The 17,081-nt window shown below is 47.9% G+C and overlaps 2 protein-coding genes across 2 annotated transcripts; both read left to right on the top strand.

Annotated features, from left to right (window-relative positions):
* The first annotated feature begins 1,559 nt into the window (after window positions 1–1,559).
* Window positions 1,560–3,712, top strand: LOC127294344 (F-box/FBD/LRR-repeat protein At5g22660). The gene is made up of 3 exons (XM_051324144.2): window positions 1,560–2,677; window positions 2,780–2,923; window positions 3,034–3,712. The coding sequence occupies exons 1-3, from the start codon at window positions 1,598–1,600 to the stop codon at window positions 3,502–3,504; spliced, it is 1,695 nt and encodes a 564-aa protein (XP_051180104.1). The 5' UTR covers window positions 1,560–1,597; the 3' UTR covers window positions 3,505–3,712.
* A 4,791-nt stretch (window positions 3,713–8,503) lies between these two features.
* LOC127294345 (F-box protein At5g03100-like) lies at window positions 8,504–9,911 on the top strand. The gene is made up of 2 exons (XM_051324145.2): window positions 8,504–9,595; window positions 9,699–9,911. The coding sequence occupies exons 1-2, from the start codon at window positions 8,561–8,563 to the stop codon at window positions 9,909–9,911; spliced, it is 1,248 nt and encodes a 415-aa protein (XP_051180105.2). The 5' UTR covers window positions 8,504–8,560.
* Window positions 9,912–17,081: the final 7,170 nt, after the last annotated feature.

Raw genomic sequence — 17,081 nt, 5'->3', positions numbered from 1 at the left:
CTTTGGTTATGCTTGCTGATCAACTGGTATGCTCTACAACTAAGCTTAGTTATTCTTTGCCATTTTGTTTTTATTTGTTAAATTGCAGAGAGAGCGGTCATTTAGCCTGGACAGCTTGATGTGAGGGTGTAACTGCTTGCTTCTCTCCCAGATAAGTTTCCTGAAGATTTGTTAGTTGTGCATTTACAGATTTATTTCTAGGCCTCCAGGGTATCATGTTGTTGTACGAGCAGGTGATTCTGAAAGTAGTGCACCCGAATGTTCCTCCATGAATGGATTTTAGCTGATGCTTTTGTTGTGTATGGAGAAGTTTTGAAGTTTATGTAGGCCTTTTGTACACTTAGGCACAATGTTCAGACATGTGCTACTGATTTCAAAGTAGAAATAAACGTTTGCTTAATTACATACTTGCTTATGGAACCTAGCTTTACATATGTAAGGCTACTCCTGTGTAACTTGGGCCTCTATGTGGTTTCCGGCTATCAGCTAATATATTTGTTTGCACGGGCTTTGTACATAGCTGAGTTATATTTTAATGTGATAAGTATCATGGCCATGATTATCCAATATTTGAACTCGTTGGTGAATTAGTTGATTTTCAGGTTATTTTGCACTGTTGCAGTTTCTCTGAACTTGGCGATGTAGCTTGACTATATAATGAGCCCCTCTTTCTAATTCCTTACCTACTCTCTGGACCAGGATATTGAGCTCATAAATCTTCTTGCATGTTCGTTGTGGTTTTTGTGGTGTGGCGATGGGAAGGCCGTCAATTCTCCTCTGGCGAGGGGGGCTTGCATCACCATCTTTCTCAATTTCTGGCGCTTTATTATGCCTTTTCAACCACTCATGTGTTCAACATTTGTTCTATTAATGTACTGACAAATGTTCTCCATTTAATTAGTATTTTCTGCTCCACGGTTTGATGTTGCTGAGCTTGGAGTGAGGCGGACTATAAATTTGTAGGAGGGCTTGGAGTGCTACTCGCTAAATAAAATTATTTTGCAATTGGGTCAAATTTTTGACAAAATGTTGTTGACTAAATTTAGAAAGAAAGTGTGTTCATCTCTTTTCTGATATGGCTGCAGCCAATTCGCTTTGTCTTATCCCATTCTCTTCTTTGGTCGCCATAGCAGAGAAAGGTTGCTACCATGCTTATGGTACTCTGCCATTTGCAGTCGAAAGAGCTACATTTCGCGCTCGCGAGCCTCCGGTATTAACCAGAGAAGAGCTCGAACAGACCCCGTCGGATACTACTACAGCTCAAATTGGATGCCCATTTAACCCTAATACCCCTTTACTTGGTGGAAGAGCTTCGCTACAACCTCTGGTACTAAAATAAGCCAAACCTTATGGTTAGCCTTCGCCATTTGCGCGATAGCGCAACGGGTCATCTAGTTCCTAAAACTCTAGTACCAAACAAAGCCCTAAAGAGAAAGAAACAACTGTGTGACTGATTAGTGGGCCACGAGGATCGGTTTCGAGCATATTTTCCACAGCTCAGCTCTGCTCTGCTCCGCCGTAGCTGCTCTGCTCCACTCCACAGGTCTGAAAACCCTCACCCCCACCCAGGCGGCAGGCGCTTCCGGCGGCGGCGGCCATGGACTCCCGGATGTCGCCCGGTCCTACGAACTCCGCCATGGCGGCCGAGTTCCGGCGCCTAGGCCTTGACCCGGACGATGCAGAGGGTCTCTACCGGCGGGCGGCGGCGTCGTTTGTTGACATCCTAGGGACGCTCGGCCCAGTAATGGCGGTGGTGACCGACTTCCTGAACAACCACCTGAATGATTCGGCATCGCTCCTTTCCCGCTTGTTTTTCCCGCCCAACTACGACTTCCCCACCCCTCCCGCCTCCCCCGCCGCCCGCCTCTTCGCCCTCCCTCCCGACGACGCCGTCGACCGCGTCAGCCGCCTCCCCGACGCGCTCCTCGCCGACATCGTCTCCCGCCTCCCCGTCAAGGACGCCGCGCGCACTGCCGCGCTCTCCCGCCGCTGGCGTGGGGTCTGGCGCTCCGCCCCGCTCGTCCTCGTCGATGCCGACCTCTTCCCCGCCGCCTCCGCCGTGTCCACCGTCCTCGCCACGCATCCGGGGCCAGTCAGCTGCGCCCACCTCACCAGCAGCTACACGGTGGAGTTCCATGACCTGCTCCCGTGCTGGCTCCAGCTCCTCGCCGACAAGGCCATCCAGGATCTCGTCCTCGTCAACCGCCGCTGGCCGCTCGACTCCGCTCTCCCCGCCACCTTCTTAGCCATGGCCACACTCACCCGCCTCTACCTCGGCCTCTGGAAGTTCCCCTCCACTGTCGGCCTCCCGCGCAAAACCTGTTTCCCTAACCTCCGTGAGCTCGAGCTCTGCAACGTCATCATGGGGAGCAGGGATCTGGACTTCATCCTCGACAGGAGCCCCGTGTTGGAGATGCTCTCTATCCACGGCAATCTGGTAAAGTTTCGCCTCCGCCTTGTCAGCCAAAGCATTCGGAAAGTGGCTCTCACTGGGTCCTTCGTTGAAGAAATCTTCGTCGTAGACGCCCCCTGCCTTGACCTGCTCATCCATTCCGAAGTTTGGATCCCGGGCGGCAGTTGCTCCAAGATCAAGATCGGCCATGCCCCCAACCTGCGCTATTTGGGATTTTTGCATCCAAGAAATCACGTCCTAGAGTTCAGCAACACCATTATCAAGGTGGCTCATCATTCAATTTCTCTAATCCTACTACACGATCAATGTAAATTTTTGATTTTTATCCTCTCAAGTCTTAATTGGGTGTTCTGATTGCAAATGCAGGCTAGGACAAGAGTGAGCCCCAGCACCATGGTACCAAGCGTGACAGTCCTCGCTATGCATGTCCGTTTCGGAGTCCGCAATGATCTCAAGATGATGCCCAGTTTCCTCAGATGCTTCCCGAATGTTGACGACCTCCGCATCCGGGTGAAGCCCCTCACACTTCTTTTGGCATTCATTTGCACCATCATGTACTAGCATCATATTGCTAATTGCTATCAGTAGCTGATGAAATATATGCTTACTTGAATTTTCAGTCTATGAAAACTGATCAATCCGCTGGCAAGCTCAACCTGAAATTCTGGCACGAGTCTGGTACCATAGAATGCATCCAGTCACACATCAGGCGGCTCGATTTCCATGATTTCCGAGGAGGTCAAAGCGAGCTAGCATTCCTCAAATTTTTCTTTGAGAGCGCATTGGTGCTAGAGGAGGCGGTGATTCATTTGGATGCTGGTTTCACTTCGATGGAAGAGATAGATTCTAAACTGGAGATTCTGGGGTCCATGAAACGGGCCAGTGAGGCCTCCTTGGTTGTGGCCACTGGTTGTTCTGGTCCTCAAGGAGGTTACACTCGGAGCTTCAAGAGAGGTTCCGATTTCTCTGTCCGTGATCCTTTTGCTCACTACTCTGATGCTCCAGTATGCACATGCAAGACACCACTCGAGATATGTATTCTGTGTTTGAAGATTCCTTCTTCCTCTGGTTCTGCTATTATGATTAGCTAAAGTGTACTGTTGTTGGTATACATGACTACCATTCTGTCGCAGTTATGTTTTTTTATTTGCAATTATGGATCCACTGTATTTGTGTTTAATGTGGTTTCATTAGCTAGCTGCAAGCTTATGACAATGGTGTTACATTGCATGTTATCACGCTAAACAAGTGATGCTGGTGAGAATTAGTGATGAGATTAGGTAATTGATGTTCTGTTTACAGTCATACAAATATCTCTATATGTTACATGAAAAATTATTTCCAGCTTCGTTCTAGCAGATTGTGCAGTTGTGTATATTATGATTGGTTTGCATAGATATGCCCAGCCAATTTTTGTGGCAGTTCTTGATGGTTTATCTTGTTCTTGAGATGTGAAATTGAATCCTAATATGCAAGCTAATTTTTTAGCTTGGCATGTGCTAAGGCCATGATAACTTTAGCTACATTGCTAGAATAGTTTTTTCGACTGGACTGACAAACTATGATGTGTAGCACCCTAGACCAGTTTGGCTAAAATTCTAGCCCCCTGCCATTTATTCTCAGGTGTTCTCTACACAGTGACGAGTAGTTGTTCCAGAGAACACAAATACTTTGCACTCTAGGCTTGCATCTTGTCAGCACATACTATGACATTTGGTAACAGTATTCGCAAATATGTTTGTTATGACATTATCTTATTTACATCGCTTTGCTGCGTGACTTGTCTGTTTGTTCTTGCAGTTTTTCTGCATGTAGTCGTGTTTTTATACTGTAGGCTGTTTACCAATAATTCCTGACTGTAGAGATGGGAGTACTTGGGTGGTCCTTACTCCTTAGACCTCTTATATTCCATTGGGCTAACGGACATTAGTGTCACAATTGCAGAATCAGATTTAAACAGAGGGAACTTACGAGCTGCTTGCAAATATGTTACTACCCATACCTACTGACTAATCGCCTGATTTCTGGTTAAATCACTGTCGAACATAATAGCCGTTAGATCAAGCTGATCATATAAGGCTCCTTTGATTTAAAGGATAGGAAAAGCATAGGAATAGGAAATGTATAGGATTGGAATGGCATGTCTACTTGAAACCTATAGGAAGATGAAGTTTGTTTGATTGTAGCAAAGGAATTTTTCCATGAGGTATGAGCTAATGTTTTTTTCCTATAGGAATTACACTACAAGATTCCTATAGGAATTTTTCCTATAGGATATGTTCCTATGAATCAAACAACATGTAAAGGAATTTTTCCCATAGGAACCAAATCCTACACAATTCCTATGCAAATCCTTTGAATCAAAGGAGCCCATATTGGTTAACCATATATTTGTGTACTGCATTGCATAATGCGTTGTGGTCCTTTTCTACCTTTTCATTTTGGGAGAGTGATAACATCTTTTAACAGCGCATATTGTTTTGGGAGAGTAATAACATCTTTTATAAGCGCATATTGGCGTTTTCTGCTATTTTGTATGCTAATAATACTGCACTTACTATTCATGATGATGTGAAAAGTTGCAATATTATTGTTTTATCTAACTTAATGGGCTATTGAGGGTTGGTACTTGGTAGAGATATGATGTCAGAAATTTTGGTCCAATATATGTTATTTTTTAACTTTGGAAGATTTGAATGTGAAGATCTTGAAAGAGGTGACAATGATTCACTAACTACACATCAGTATTAAATGGCTTGACATTCTACCCTCTAAGAAGAGATTTACTTACTTTTACCCGTTATTTTAATTTGATTACCTGATCAGTTGATCATTACCTTATTGGTTGATGTATGCATCAGCAACCTAGACAACCATGGTGTACAGTTACTCAAACGGAAGTCCACATGTAAGAATTTCCTTTCTCCTTGATATAGCTGATCCAACTTATGTGTTAGCTATTTTGTTAAGGAGGAAAGCATGTTTAGGCTTAGCATATGAGACTTGGTTGAAGAAGCTTAGCATAGTTGTTTTTTTCGAACAGAATGCTGCCACAACAGTAAACATCATCTGTTGTTTCTGTGTTTAAATCCAATTCTTTTTTCGAACCAAAGCTTTTGAATCCAATTATTTCATTGAAAAGTTCGCTGGAGATGGAATGCTCAAGTGTGCATATTATTTGCTTGATGCCATGCCCACTGTACATTAGAGGGCAGACTTATGTATTTGTTACTCTATACTGGTTTGCTCTGCTTCTCGGGATATTCACTTTGGCTCATAGGTTGCAAAATATAACCTTCTGCTTGGGTACCTCCGGTTCTTATTTGATGATGACTGTCATTCACCTGTAACGATATTCTATCTCTTCTTAGAACTACATTCTCTCTCTTACATCCTAGGATCTTATTTCATCCACAATCCATTGTTTTGCTATTTGAAAGGTCTACTAGACAACCATGCTCTACAGCTACTCAACTGAATGTCCGTGTGTAAGAATTTTCGTCTCTCATTGATGCAGCTGATTCAACTTATGTGTTAGCTATGTTGCTAGGGAGGAAAACACATTTAGGCTTAGCATATGACTTGGTTCCTGAACAAGCTTAATCATAGTTGTTTTTTATTTTGAACAGAATGTTGCTGCAACAACACACTTTCTCCGTTGTTTCTGTGCTTGAATGCAGTACCTCTTTTGGACCATGCATTTGAATACAATTATTTCATTGAAAGAAGTTTGCCCGAGATGGACTATTCAAATATACATATTCTTTGCTTGATGCCGTGACCACTGTATATTCTGGAATACAGCAGATTTATGTGTCTGTTACTCTCTGGTTTGCTCTGCTTTTCCTGTTTGCAAATACTAGTACTTCTGCTTTGTGGTACGTCCAGTTCTTATTCGATGACACCCATAAAGATATTCTCTCTTAATGTAGAACTGAATTCTCTCATTTTTTTTTACAGTTACAAAAAAACCATCACTAGGAATCTACTAGTAGATCACCAGCAGAGTAGCACTGTAATCCTAAGAATTGGCTTGAGACGGAGCATCACTAAGCCAATATCCACCGTTCAAAAGTCATCTGATGGCTCTCCTCTCTTTTAATCGGAGCCCCCTTTACTTCTTGCTGCTCAGATCGGCAAAATATTAAGTGTGAAGAGAGTGACCGAGCTACATGTAGCTCTTTATTTTCAAACACTTAAAATTGTATTCAAAGTTAAAAAAAAAAAACCGAAAAAACTTCTAGCCATAGCCAATGATGTATTCTATAGTGGTGTAAAATCTCAATGCAAACTGATTTGTATTCTAAGCTGCACAAAATTGACAAATTGTATAGTTTTGAAATGTGCATTATTCACCATACAAAAAAGAACCCAGAGCATTTGATGCTTGGTATGGAAACAAAAAAGACATTTGCTCCTCATATTGGCTGACACTGATTATCTCGGAGGGAAGCTCGTTTTGTTAGCCTCTGATGTCCATCAAGCTCTTCTTCGGTACAAGATGTTGCTAAACTAAAGCTTCGCCTCGCCGCTTTCTCGCCACTCATCGCCAAGGTGTACAAGTACCTGTCTGGGTGGCGTGCCCTCATGCTCTCTCCCGGCAGCCGCCTGGTCCTCCTGAATGCCGTCCTGGACGCGCTCGCCACCTTCACCATGGGCGCCCTTGAGCTCCCTCCCAGCGTCGTCGCGGCCCTGGACAAGCTTCTCCACGCGTTCCTGTGGGCTGCAACCGACCGCGTCACTAGCACAAAGTGTTTGGTGGCGTGGGACCACGTCTGCCGGTCAAAGGAGGAAGTTGGCCTCGGCGTCCGCTCCCAGTGGACCAAAATGCCTGCCTCCAGGTCAAGCTGCTGCATCGCCCCCGGCGAGTCCTGGCCTCGCTGGGTGTGGTCCAGCCTCGCGCCTCGGTGGCATGCCGCTCGACGCTCCTGTCAGCTTGGCGACGGGACCCGGATGACTTTCTAGCACGACAACTGGCACCCTCTGGGGGTGCTCTCGGCGGCCATGCTGGAGCTGCTCTCTCACTGCACCTCTCCCGATGCCACCGTCCGTTAGGTGGTGGACGCGGGTCTGGACACCATCTTGGTGGCGCGACTGTCGACGGCCGTTGGCGCGCTACTTGCCTCCCTCTTCCCGCTCCTCACCCCCGCCACGCTCTCCGCCCGCTCGACACTCGCTCCCTGCCCCTCTGCGCCAAACTTGTGGTGGTTTGCGGACGGCTGCGCTCTACAAGCTATCCACCGACAACAGGGAGAAGGGACGCAAAATTCTCCTTCGTCTGGTGAAATTTTGCCCCCTACAGGGTCTGTTTTTTCGCCTGGCTTCTCGTCAAGGCACGGATTCAAAGCCGCTCAAACCTCCCGAAGAAGAAGATCCTGGAGGAGGCTGAATGTCGGTACCCCATGGAGACACTGGAGCACATCATGTTTGAGTGCAGCTTTGCCAGGCAGTTATGGCCCAGCTCGGCTCGCCCTCGTCCGATGTCGAGCGCCACGTCTCTGTGGAGCTTCCTATCCCCTCCCCCCGATTGCCCGCCCCGACACCGCTTCGATGTTGCGCCTCCTTTTCCTCTGGCACCTTTGGAAGCATAGAAACGACGTCGTCTTCAACGTGCTAGTTCCCTCCGTGTCTCTGGCCCGTAAAAATTGCCGGGATGACGCCACCCTCTGGCGAGCGCGCCTCCCGCCAGAACACCGCTGTGATGTGGACCTATCGCTCACATATCTCCTCCCTGTGCGACTGTGATCGCGCGGCCTTTGCTGCTGTTTTGAGCTCACCCCCTCGCGTTGGGTGATGCCTCCCCCTCCCTGTATATTGCTGCAAACTCGGGGATTTCACCCCATCTCTCAGATGAAATGAAAAATTCAGGTGGGAGCCTTTGTGCTCCTCCCGGTGAACACTCAAAAAATTTTTTTTTGGCTCGTGGGCACTCCGGGCCAACGGGCCTTGAGAATTGGGCCCATACTGGCTCCTCAGGAGCATATTCCTTTCCTCTCAACGCGTTCTACTCCTAGTCCTAGTAGAAAAAAAAGGAAACAATTCCCCTTCTCTTCCACCCTTCTTTACCTTTGCTCCACTCCACACTCCACACACAGCACACGCCGCTCAAAAACCCTCGTCTCCACCGCGCCGCTTCCGGCGGCGGCCATGGACACACTGCTGTCGCCCGTTCCTTTCAAATCCAAGATGGCGGCCGGCTTCCGGCGCCTAGGCATCGACCCGGACGATGCAAACGGACTCTTCCGGCGGGCGACGGCGGCGGCCATTGCCACCCTAAGGCCGCTTGCGCCAATATTCGCGGCGGCGAACCACTTCCTGAACGGCTGCGAAAATTTCTTCACCCGCTTCTTCTTCCCCAGCCCGCCCGTCGACCACGCCAGCCGCCTCCCCGACGCGCTCCTCGGCAACATCGTCTCCCGCCTCCCCGTCAAGGACGCCGCGCGCACGGCCGCGCTCTCCCGCCGCTGGCGCCCAGTCTGGCGCTCCACCCCGCTCGTCCTCGCCGACGCCGACCTCCTCCCGGCCACCTCCGCCGTGTCCAGCGTCCTCGCCGCGCACCCGGGGCCCTTCCGCTGCGTCCACCTCACCAGCACCCGCATGGCGGAGTTCCACGGCCTGCTCACGAGCTGGCTCCAGATCCTCGCCGCCAAGGGCGTCCAGGAGCTCCTGCTCGTCAACGGCCGGTGGCCGCACGTCCTCGTCTTGCCCTCCACCTTCCTACGCATGGCCACCCTCACCCGCCTCTACCTCGGCCTCTGGAAGTTCCCCGACACGGCCGCCGTCCCGCGCGCCTCCTTCTTCCCCAACCTCCTCGAGCTCGGGCTCTGCAGCGTCGCCATGGAGAACAAGGATTTGGACTTCATCCTCGACAGGAGCCCCGTGCTGGAGACGCTCTGCGTCCAAGGGGACATGTTCCTTCTCCGTCTCTGCCTTGTCAGCCAGAGCCTCCGGTGCGTGCAGATCATCGGGCCATTTGAGGAAATATTCGTGGTGTATGCCCCGCACCTTGAGCGGCTCATCCGTTCCCAAGGTAACAAAGCTTCATATCAAAAGAAAAATGGTACCCCTGATGTGAGCCGCACCAAGGTCAGGATTGGCCATTCCCCCAAGCTGCACTTGTTGGGATACTTGGAGTTGGCCCCAGGAAAGCACATGATAGAGGTCGGCAGCACCATCATCAAGGTGCCCGACCATTCTATTTGTTCAGTGTAATTCTTATACGATCTCTGAATCTATGTGATCTTTATTCTCTTATTAATTGGGTGCATTGTGGCTGCAATTGCAGGCTGGGACAAGGGTGAGCCCGAGAACCATGGTACCAAGTCTGAGAATCCTGGCTATGGAGGTGCGATTTGATATCCGCAATGATGCCAAGATGATTCCCAGCGTCCTCAGATGCTTTCCGAATGTCGAGACACTCCACATCAAGGTGAAGAAGCCCCTGACCTTCTTTTGGCATTCAGCTACATTGAGTTCTAGTTGCTCTCACCTGCATTGACTTGGTCCAATTTTTCAGTCTGGAAAAACGCATCAATCCACTGGCAAGCTCAACCTGAAATTCTGGCACGAGTCTGGTGGTACCATAGAATGCATCACGCGTCTTGTTTTCCGTGATTTCCGAGGGGGTCGGAGTGAGCTTGCCTTCCTCAAATATTTCTTTGAGAGCGCATTGGTGCTGCAGGAGGTGGTGATTCTGTTGGCCGATGGTTTGACTTCGATGGAAGAGGCGCGCTCCAAAGTGGAGAGCCTAGTGTCCACGAGACGGGCCAGTGGCGCCTTCTCATTGCTGTTCAATGGCTCTTCTGATCCCCAAGAAGATTACATTCAGAGCTTCAAAAGAGGATCTGATTTTTCTCTTCGCGACCCTTTTGCCAACTACTGAAGTCACACCAGGTGCCAATGTATTTCATCATGCAAACTGAACTGCTCTTTCTTTTTTAATGTTTTGCCTCACTCCACAATGTACATGCAAGCCACTGTTATAGATTTCATCCTCCCCACCTCTTGGTTCTTCTAGCCTGATTATCAATCATTTTTTCAGGTTGGCAATTATTGAGTACTGTATGTCTGTTTCATGTCATTTCATTAGCTGCCTTGTATCTGATTACAATGGTGTTACATTGTATGATAAACATACGAGGCTTCATGCTGCTGAACAGTTAATGATGTCTGAGCTAATTGTTTTTTCCATGGAAAATCATTTCCAGCTGGCAGAAGATTTGGTTTTGTTTGCAGATCGGTTCTTCGGCCCATGATTCATGCTTTTCATGTTTGAGGATACATTTCAGACCAGTTTTCATGTTTTATTGAGGACACCGGATACATCCACACTTCGAGTTCTGTCTTGCGGCATAATCTGCCAAAAAGTATTTTATTATTAAAGATCTATTTTCATGTGCCTCATGATCCCCGACAAGTCAGCCGACTTCGGGTGTTATGCATCTGCCGGTAGAGTACTGAGCTCTTCCCCTGAAGGTTGCATCAGTTCCTTACATGATGAAAACAGGACAAGGCAAGGCAGGCAGGCAGCTCTATTTGGAGAAATAGACTTGCAGACAAGATTTTCCTGGGATCTCTACCTGGAGGTCAATGTTGCAATTACAACTGTATTTATTATTCTTGTAATTTGTTCCTGGATCATTCAGTTACATTGTTAAAATTTGGATGTAGCTATCGTGTCTTCTTGGTGAGCAGTTGATGCAGTTCATATGCAATATTTCTCTTGCTTTTCCTTCGTTAAGGATAAAGGATTACTTTGCTTATAAGACTTCTGAACACACTAGTTACTTACTATTTAGCAACGACTTGGCGCTTGTGAATTTCGTTTCATTGGAAAATGGCTCGAGCAATGATCTCTGTAGCCTGGAGTATTAAAATAGGCCAGTTTTACCGCAACCCTGGAAGTCAGATGAACGGGAGTTACTTGAAGAATTTTTCCAATAATTGTGAAAATAGAAGATTGATCTTTTGTGTTGATATTTTTTCGCTGATCCTTAGGTGGTGACATGAGTTGGCAACATTATGGATACAAGAACTGTAGGTTGCCATGGACAAAAACACCTGAGAAGCAAGTCTGAAAAATTATGGTATAGCTTGTGAGCTTTGATTTCAGGTGATAATGCTAATTAGATGAGTCCAGGTAGCACAGCCGCAACGTTGTTAATGCTTCAAGCCTCATCAATATCTAGCAACCAAAAGGAAATAGGGTTAAATCATAAACTTAATCAAGCTTCCAAAATAAATGATAAAACATGTGTACAAAATAATTTGGCTTCATAACCATTCATATGCCTTAAAATTTCATACAAGATGTCCGGCGAGATGGGGTTGGCGCGGGTTGCTGAAAAGTATATGCGGCGGTGGAGGAATTTTTACGGGAGGCAAACGGCTGACGACAGAGAGGGATGGTTGCGGCTGCGATCTAGGGTGGGGGTGGCCGCTGTCGCAAGGTGAAAAGGACGATATGGGGATGGCTTTCTGCTAGTTCGCCGACAGGGTTAACCCGCTGTGTTATTTCATCCATCTGGCGCCCCCGCTAGCCCCTCCAGCTCATGGGTTGGGTTTGGTTTGGAGGCGCAGGATTACTAATTCGACCGGGTTGGCGCCAAAACTAAATTAGAGATGGTGGTGGTTGGGCACGATTTTTCACGCCAAAACCCTCTATAGCTCTTTAGAGCATCTCCAACAGGCGCGCTAAAAGCCCCACGCGGCAAAAAAACCGCCTGTTTGGCGCGCGCGGGCGCTCGCGCGCAGCTCCAGTAGACGCGGGAAAAAAGCGCGCGCGCTAAAAAGTTTGCCGCGCGTCCGCGTTTGCGCTATCCCGCGCGGAAAATCTGCCGCGTCCGCTGCCGCGCTATCCCGCGCGGGAAATCTGCTGCGTCCGCTGCCGCGTGCGCTATATAGACGACACGCGCGAAGCGTCAACTGACACTCCTCCCACGCGTCTTCCTCCCGTGCCTCTCTCTCTCCCCGCCGCTCTCCCTCCCGCGCCGCTCCACCTCCGACTGTTCCGCCTCGACGCGAAGATGCCGCCGCGCCGCCGCCCATCCTCCGGCTACCACGGCGTCCGCGCGCGGCCGAGCGGCCGATTCGACGCGGAGATCCGCTCCGGCGAGGAGCGGATCCGTCTCGGCACCTTCGACACGGCGCACGAGGCGGCGCGTGCCTACGACGCCGTCGCGTGGCGGCTCGGCCGCTCCCGGCGGTCGTTGAACTTTCACGACGTCTACACGCGCGAGCAGGCGGAGATGCTCGCGCCGCCGCTGCCCGTCATCACGCAGGAGCAGGCGCGCCGGCGACGGGAGTTGGAGCAGCGCCTCCTCATCGCGGAGCGCGACGAGGCGCTGCGCGTCGAGTGGGCGTGGCGCTTCCCCGAAGACCTCGCCGCGACGGAGGCCTTCTACGCGCAGAAGGAGGAGGAGAAGGCGGTGCTCAAGGCGAAGAAGAAGGCGAGCCGCGAGAAGCGCCGCGCCGAGTCCGCCGCGAGGAAGGCGGCGAGGGCCGAGAAGGCGGCGAGGAAGGCGGAGGAGAAGAAGAACGGCGCAGGGCCATCGACGATCGTTCTGTCCTCCTCCTCCTCCTTCGAGTGGACGTCGACGCCGGTGCCGGAGACGACTCCGAGCACCCACTCGTCGGACTTCGATTGGGACTCCGAGTAGCTTTAGATTTTCGTTTTCGACTACTATGTCGCGCTGTATCGTTGAACTTTTTAAATATTCGTATTTTCGATCAAATTTTAATCGTTCGTTTGATTAATTTTGAATTTAACGGTCGAAACGCGCTGCAAACTACAGCCTCCAGCGGAGGTGCTTTTTTCCCGCACCAACGCGCGCTGCAAAATGCAGCCTCCGGTGGGGGAAAAATCGGTAGCACGCGCGCCAGCGGTTTGCAGCGCGCCGAAACGGAGGTATAGCGCGCCGCGATATAGCGCGCCTGTTGGAGATGCTCTTAGGGAGCATTTAGGGCCCCCCGAGCAGAGATGCCCTTATAGATAGCGCAGTGACACTTTTTTGTGTAATTAGTTCGAAGTGTGACAAACCCCAACCAGATCCAACCTTAATACTCCAATTACTTAAAGATTAGTAAATAGGAGCAAGGTTGTAGAGGAGATCAATGTCTAATTATTTTAGTATTTTTTCATAAAACAATTACGGAGTAGTTGGTTCCTTTTATTTCTTGCTTTTTCGATGTTTTATGATTCGGTAAATCTATCTATAAGCTGATCTGACTGTGTCTTAACGTCAGTTCGCGCTCCTGGCCGCGCGATTCGCATCCGATGGTCCAGAGCTTCCCGCATCGCGGACCTGGTGGGGACCCACGTGCAGTCTCTGTCGTCGCGTGCGCGTAGCATCAGAATATTTTTTCGAAATTAATTGAGGCCTGTCGGCGAGCGGCTTCATTTCGTCTTCTTCCGTCCTCGGATGCGGTCGTCCTGGTGCTCCGCCTCGTCGCCAAATCCGGCGATTGCGGTCGCCGGCGACGGATCTTACTCGCCGGAGACGATTTCTCGCATCAGGTTCGGTTCGCCCACTTCGATTGCTCTTCTGCACCGTCGCGCACCTTCTCCTTGCTTCTAATTTCTCTCCTCGGGTTCTCAGGGGGGGTGCCATCCTTCGCCGTGGTTCTCGTTTCTGGCTGATAGGAGTGGTCGCCGGAGTCGCCGTGGACGGTTTATTACTCGCCGTAGTCTGATTTCGTCCTAGGTTGGTTTTGCGCTTCACTCAATTTTGCTCATCCCGCATCAGTGCCTCTCCGTTGTTTTTGTTACTCGCCGGAGTCGCCGTGGATGGTTTCTCACATCTGGTTTTGTCAGGTGACATCCTTCTCCGTGGATCTACTCTTCGTGCTTCCGCCAGTGGTCTGGTCTCCGACAACACGCTCGACACGATTTCCTCTGTCTCCGTCACAGTAAGGTACTCATGATTTCTGGGCAACATCCTAGTGCATTTGATTTTTTAGGATGTTACTGTGTGGGCAGTTAGGATTGTGTGATGTTTTCATGTGTTTTTTGTGCATCATATGATAGCAATTTTCGTGCTATGACATCCCAATGCACTAGACTAGGGATTTTGTGGTCACTGAGGTATGAGCAATGATGTGCAGGGGATTTGTTGAGGATGTTATTTTTTGTAGACTTTTCCTAAGGATTTTGTGCATCGTATGGCAGTAATTTCAGTGCTATGACATCATTTTGCGCATGTAATTATTTGAGGATGTTACTGTGTGGTCACCTATGATTTTTTTTTGATGTCCTAATGAGGTTTTTGAGGATGTAATTATTTTTGAGGATGTTACTGTGTGGTAGATTTAGGATTTTCTGTGATGGCTTTAATGAGGTTTGTGTGCAGCATATGGTAGCAATTTTAGTGCTATGACATCGTAGTCCAGGGAATTTTTGAGGATGTTACTGTGTGGTCACTTAGGATTTTTTTGTGATGTCCTCTAGTGGTTTCTGTGCAACATATGGTAGCAATTGTCGTGCTATGATATCCTAGTGCAGGAAATTTTTTGAGGATGTTTACTGTGTCTGTGGCTGAGGTATGAGCAATGATGTACAGGGTTTTTATGGTGCTATAACATCCTAGTGCAAGTTTGTTTTGTGTGTGCAACATCTGGTACAAAAATGTGATGATATAACATCCTTGTGCATGGAAGTTTTTAGGATGTTTTTGCTACCTGGTCACTTGGTATTTTTGTGATCATCATGTGGTTGGTGTGCAGCATCTGATAGATTTTTTGATACTATAACATGTAGTAGCAATTTTGATTTACTATAACATGCTACTGCAATTTTATCTGGTTAGTTAGTTTTTTGTCCGATGCCATAATGTGTTGTTTTTGCAACGCCTTGTAGCAAATGTTGTGTCCCAGTAACATCTGAATCAGAAACATGTTTTCAAACCTTCTGCCATATATGTGACATCAGTGCACCATTGTCTCAGTAACATTTTTTTGGTAAATGACATCTACACCTGTGTGGACATTTGTTATTTTATTCCCATAATAACTTCCACCTTGCTTATTTTTCAACAGGCATCAATGACAAAGTCAAGTAGTCATAGGAAAAACAAGTCCGGCAGAAAACACAGTAAACTAAGCCTTATGCGCAAGAAGCTTACATTGAAGCACAAGGTTTCAGCAATTCATTGTGAGCTACCAAGTGAAGTAGATGTATCTGTTGAACCTGTCCGCGATGAAGGAAATGTTGTTCAAGAAACTGAAAAACAAAATGAAGCAAATGTTGTTGAGGAAGAAGTAGAACCTACAAATGGTTCTGGACACTATTGGTTGGTTGTTCTTAATGTAAGTGCAGAAAGATTTGAGATAATTGACTCGTTATCATCAAGGAAAAAGGGGGAAGCTCTTATGATGGAAGCATGTCACATGCTCATAGCGGGAATCAAGGTTATGTGGAAAAGAGAGTACGCAAAATCAAAAGTGCAAATCGCGAATTGGCCAATAGAAGTTATTGACAGTCCTCGTCAAACAAACACGTAAGATTTTCTTGTTTTTGGTACTTGACAAAGACAAAAAAAAGTACACTGCTACATCAGGTTTTTTGGATATCTCAATATATGTTAACTATGTTGCTGATCCATATGATCTCCTAGGTACGATTGCGGTTTCTTTATGTTGAAGAACCTTGAGGAAAAACATGGAAGGATGGTTTCATCATTCACACAGAAGGACTTGCCAAACTGTGGTGACCCTGCATACCACTGCATGTTGTAGTATGCCAGTCGTTGATATAACATTCACGAAGTACCATTCCGCAAATGTTACATCCCTCAGAGTAGTACAACAGAACATAGCAGGTCCATAACTCATTCACATATTATTACAATTAACATACACATGTCGTCACGGAGCTCCTCTTGGGTCCTAAGAGGAATGCTCCTGGGTTCGAGGCGAACCCAACTTAACTTACAATACCAGAGTCTCATTAAACTAAACATTTATTTCATCGAGCAGCTAAATATTAAGAGTTCGTGCTGCTCGGCTACTACTACTCTCGGATATCTCTAGGCTTGATCTCCTCCGGAAGCCTCCCCGGATCCGTAGACTATGAGATAGTCTACGCCTTCAACTCCTCCTGAGAGGTCTGGTTCCTCGTAGCCGATGATCTCGGCCCCTTCATTGTTGTTGTAGTCCTCCTCCAGATGATTCAGACAATCTAAGCATGGGATTTAAGAGTGGTATGAGTACGAGCGTACTCAACAAGTTCATTATAGATAAGAGGTGTTTAATGCACTAGCTACGATATTAGACCAGAAAGTCTAATACCAATGCAAGTTTTGATAAACATTTCTTCAAGAGATTGCTTTTATTTCAAAGAGCTATGTCCGTCAGCCTTCACCGGTTTACTAGAACTTCATGGAGCTCCTTTCCGGTCGCGTTCGCAGTTCCTTATCCCGGAACAGGGAGTGACAGGTCACAGTTCTTTACACTCTGCAGAGGTGTGTTGCTTTACACATAAGAGATCTTAACCTTGGTGCCAACCGGGCAGCTTTCCCGTTCACACTTCCTTTGGTGTGAGGCCCGGTATAAGGTCTAGCCAATCATGTTCCTCCGCTACCTCGAACACCCACCCTTTGTTGCATGCCCCGACCCTGGGTCCTCGCAGGTCCCATTATTCCCGTAATTTCAGGGTGGACCCCGACCACGACGA

This window comes from Lolium perenne, chromosome 4 (assembly GCF_019359855.2).
Source record: "Lolium perenne isolate Kyuss_39 chromosome 4, Kyuss_2.0, whole genome shotgun sequence".
NCBI classification, from domain to species: domain Eukaryota; kingdom Viridiplantae; phylum Streptophyta; class Magnoliopsida; order Poales; family Poaceae; genus Lolium; species Lolium perenne.
Note: the sequence above shows the minus strand (reverse complement) of the source record. Positions and strands in the feature narration are given on the sequence as shown.

Excerpts from the sequence above, each read along its gene's own strand:
- LOC127294345 (XM_051324145.2), top strand. The coding sequence starts at position 8,561 with ATGGACACACTGCTGTCGCCCGTTCCTTTCAAATCCAAGATGGCGGCC. Across the intron at positions 9,596-9,698 it reads TCGGCAGCACCATCATCAAG|GCTGGGACAAGGGTGAGCCC; the intron begins GTGCCCGACCAT and ends CTGCAATTGCAG.
- LOC127294344 (XM_051324144.2), top strand. The coding sequence starts at position 1,598 with ATGGACTCCCGGATGTCGCCCGGTCCTACGAACTCCGCCATGGCGGCC. Across the intron at positions 2,678-2,779 it reads TCAGCAACACCATTATCAAG|GCTAGGACAAGAGTGAGCCC; the intron begins GTGGCTCATCAT and ends TTGCAAATGCAG. Across the intron at positions 2,924-3,033 it reads TTGACGACCTCCGCATCCGG|TCTATGAAAACTGATCAATC; the intron begins GTGAAGCCCCTC and ends TTGAATTTTCAG.